The sequence below is a fragment of the Apaloderma vittatum genome, unplaced genomic scaffold (genome assembly GCF_000703405.1).
Source record: "Apaloderma vittatum isolate BGI_N311 unplaced genomic scaffold, ASM70340v1 scaffold35696, whole genome shotgun sequence".
NCBI lineage: Eukaryota > Metazoa > Chordata > Aves > Trogoniformes > Trogonidae > Apaloderma > Apaloderma vittatum.
In genome coordinates this window covers 56-1397 of record NW_009721814.1, presented here as the reverse complement: position 1 = coordinate 1397, position 1342 = coordinate 56, and the positions used below count along the sequence as shown (strand labels likewise).

General features: G+C 51.3%; 1 protein-coding gene across 1 annotated transcript in view; it reads right to left on the bottom strand.

Moving 5' to 3' along the window:
- The window catches only part of FAM76A (family with sequence similarity 76, member A), a gene marked incomplete at both ends in the record, with an annotated part of 9143 nt that extends 8209 nt beyond the window's left edge, over positions 1 to 934 (bottom strand). The window contains 2 exons of the mRNA XM_009871545.1: positions 37 to 91; positions 870 to 934. Of these exons, the coding sequence (XP_009869847.1) occupies positions 37 to 91; positions 870 to 934 (120 nt within the window). The remainder of the gene's footprint in view (positions 1 to 36; positions 92 to 869) is intronic.
- Between the last annotated feature and the right edge of the window lie 408 nt (positions 935 to 1342).

Below are 1342 nucleotides of genomic sequence, written 5' to 3'. Positions count from 1 at the left end.
GAAAGAGGCTGATGAGAACCAGCCCCGCTCACTTACTGTTCCGTAGAGCTTCACGTTCTGAGCACATTTCTTGCATATTGTGTTGGTTTTGCTGTTAAAAAGAAGGACGGATCGTTCTATTAACACTTCCCCAAAGAAAATTAAACCTCTGTGGTTAGGATCCCAGGCTCCCCCAGGCTCCGTCTCTAGTGGCGAGACTGTATTCATCTTCACTAGGGACTTGGATATCAAAGTCCATTCCCTATCCCCATCTGGTTGAGGATAATTTGTCAAAAAGTGGGATCGCTAGGAGGTATCTTTTAATTAAGGTATCCCCAGATGACACCAGTTTTTTCGTCCTTACAAATATAGGAGTCTGATTACTGGCTAATTGGCAGCAGGAGTGACTCAGCACCGGTGACAGCCTCTGCTCAGGATGACGAGGTTAAGGCAGGTCAGGACAGAGGTGTATTTGTCCAACAAACACAGGAAAGAACACCTCGCACGATGCCTGCACGCAGCTACTGGGTTTACCAATCCTCCCTCCATAAGCTACAGAGCAAAAAGGTAGAAAGCACAGCTAAAGGCGACACGTTAGGGAACAATTTTTGTACTGAAAATCAGAGAACGGGAAAGATGTGCCTAGATCCTTCACTGGAAGATGCAACTGAGCGAAAACAAAACCTCAAAAGGTGCAAATCTAAGCACACTGCCGAGCCACATCGATGCACCCAGCAGACGGCTGAAGAAGGCCAAAGGTTCACCCAGTTCTCCCCCAGCAACAATCTACAGGTTGAGCCTCAGTCACTGAAGGTGTGCAAACACCACGGTTCCTTGGGTGCATCTGCTGTGAAGAACACACTCATCAACCTAGTCCAGCGGGCATTTACCTTTCCTGCTGGAATTCAGTCCTGCAGTAAGTGCATTTAACAATGGGATGTGCAATCCGGCACTCCTGCAACAACAGAAACCTTCAGTGAGGTGCAGCACTCCTCCCGCCCGCCGCTCCCCGAAATCCCGGGTCACCTGCTGACCTCCACCCCCACCACGCACGCTGGTGTCTGTCAAACTTGAAACACTTCCTCCCTGTACGGTGACACTGCTCTTACGAGGGCTGCGAGCAGAGGAAGGGTGACAGGGACAGCATGTGTCACAGGTGAGCCAGAAGCAAACTGAGATTCGTAACGAGAGCTTTATTTGTGTCCAACGCCCACAAGGGTCACAGAGGTTGGCCTCACCTCGCAGGGCAGGAACACAGAGCCCTGCCACAGTTATTCACACCTCTGCCCTTCACCGGCTTCCTGTGCCTGCAGTGCCTCTGGCCCTGCTCTGCTCTCACCCCGTGCCTCAGAGGTTGCCCTAC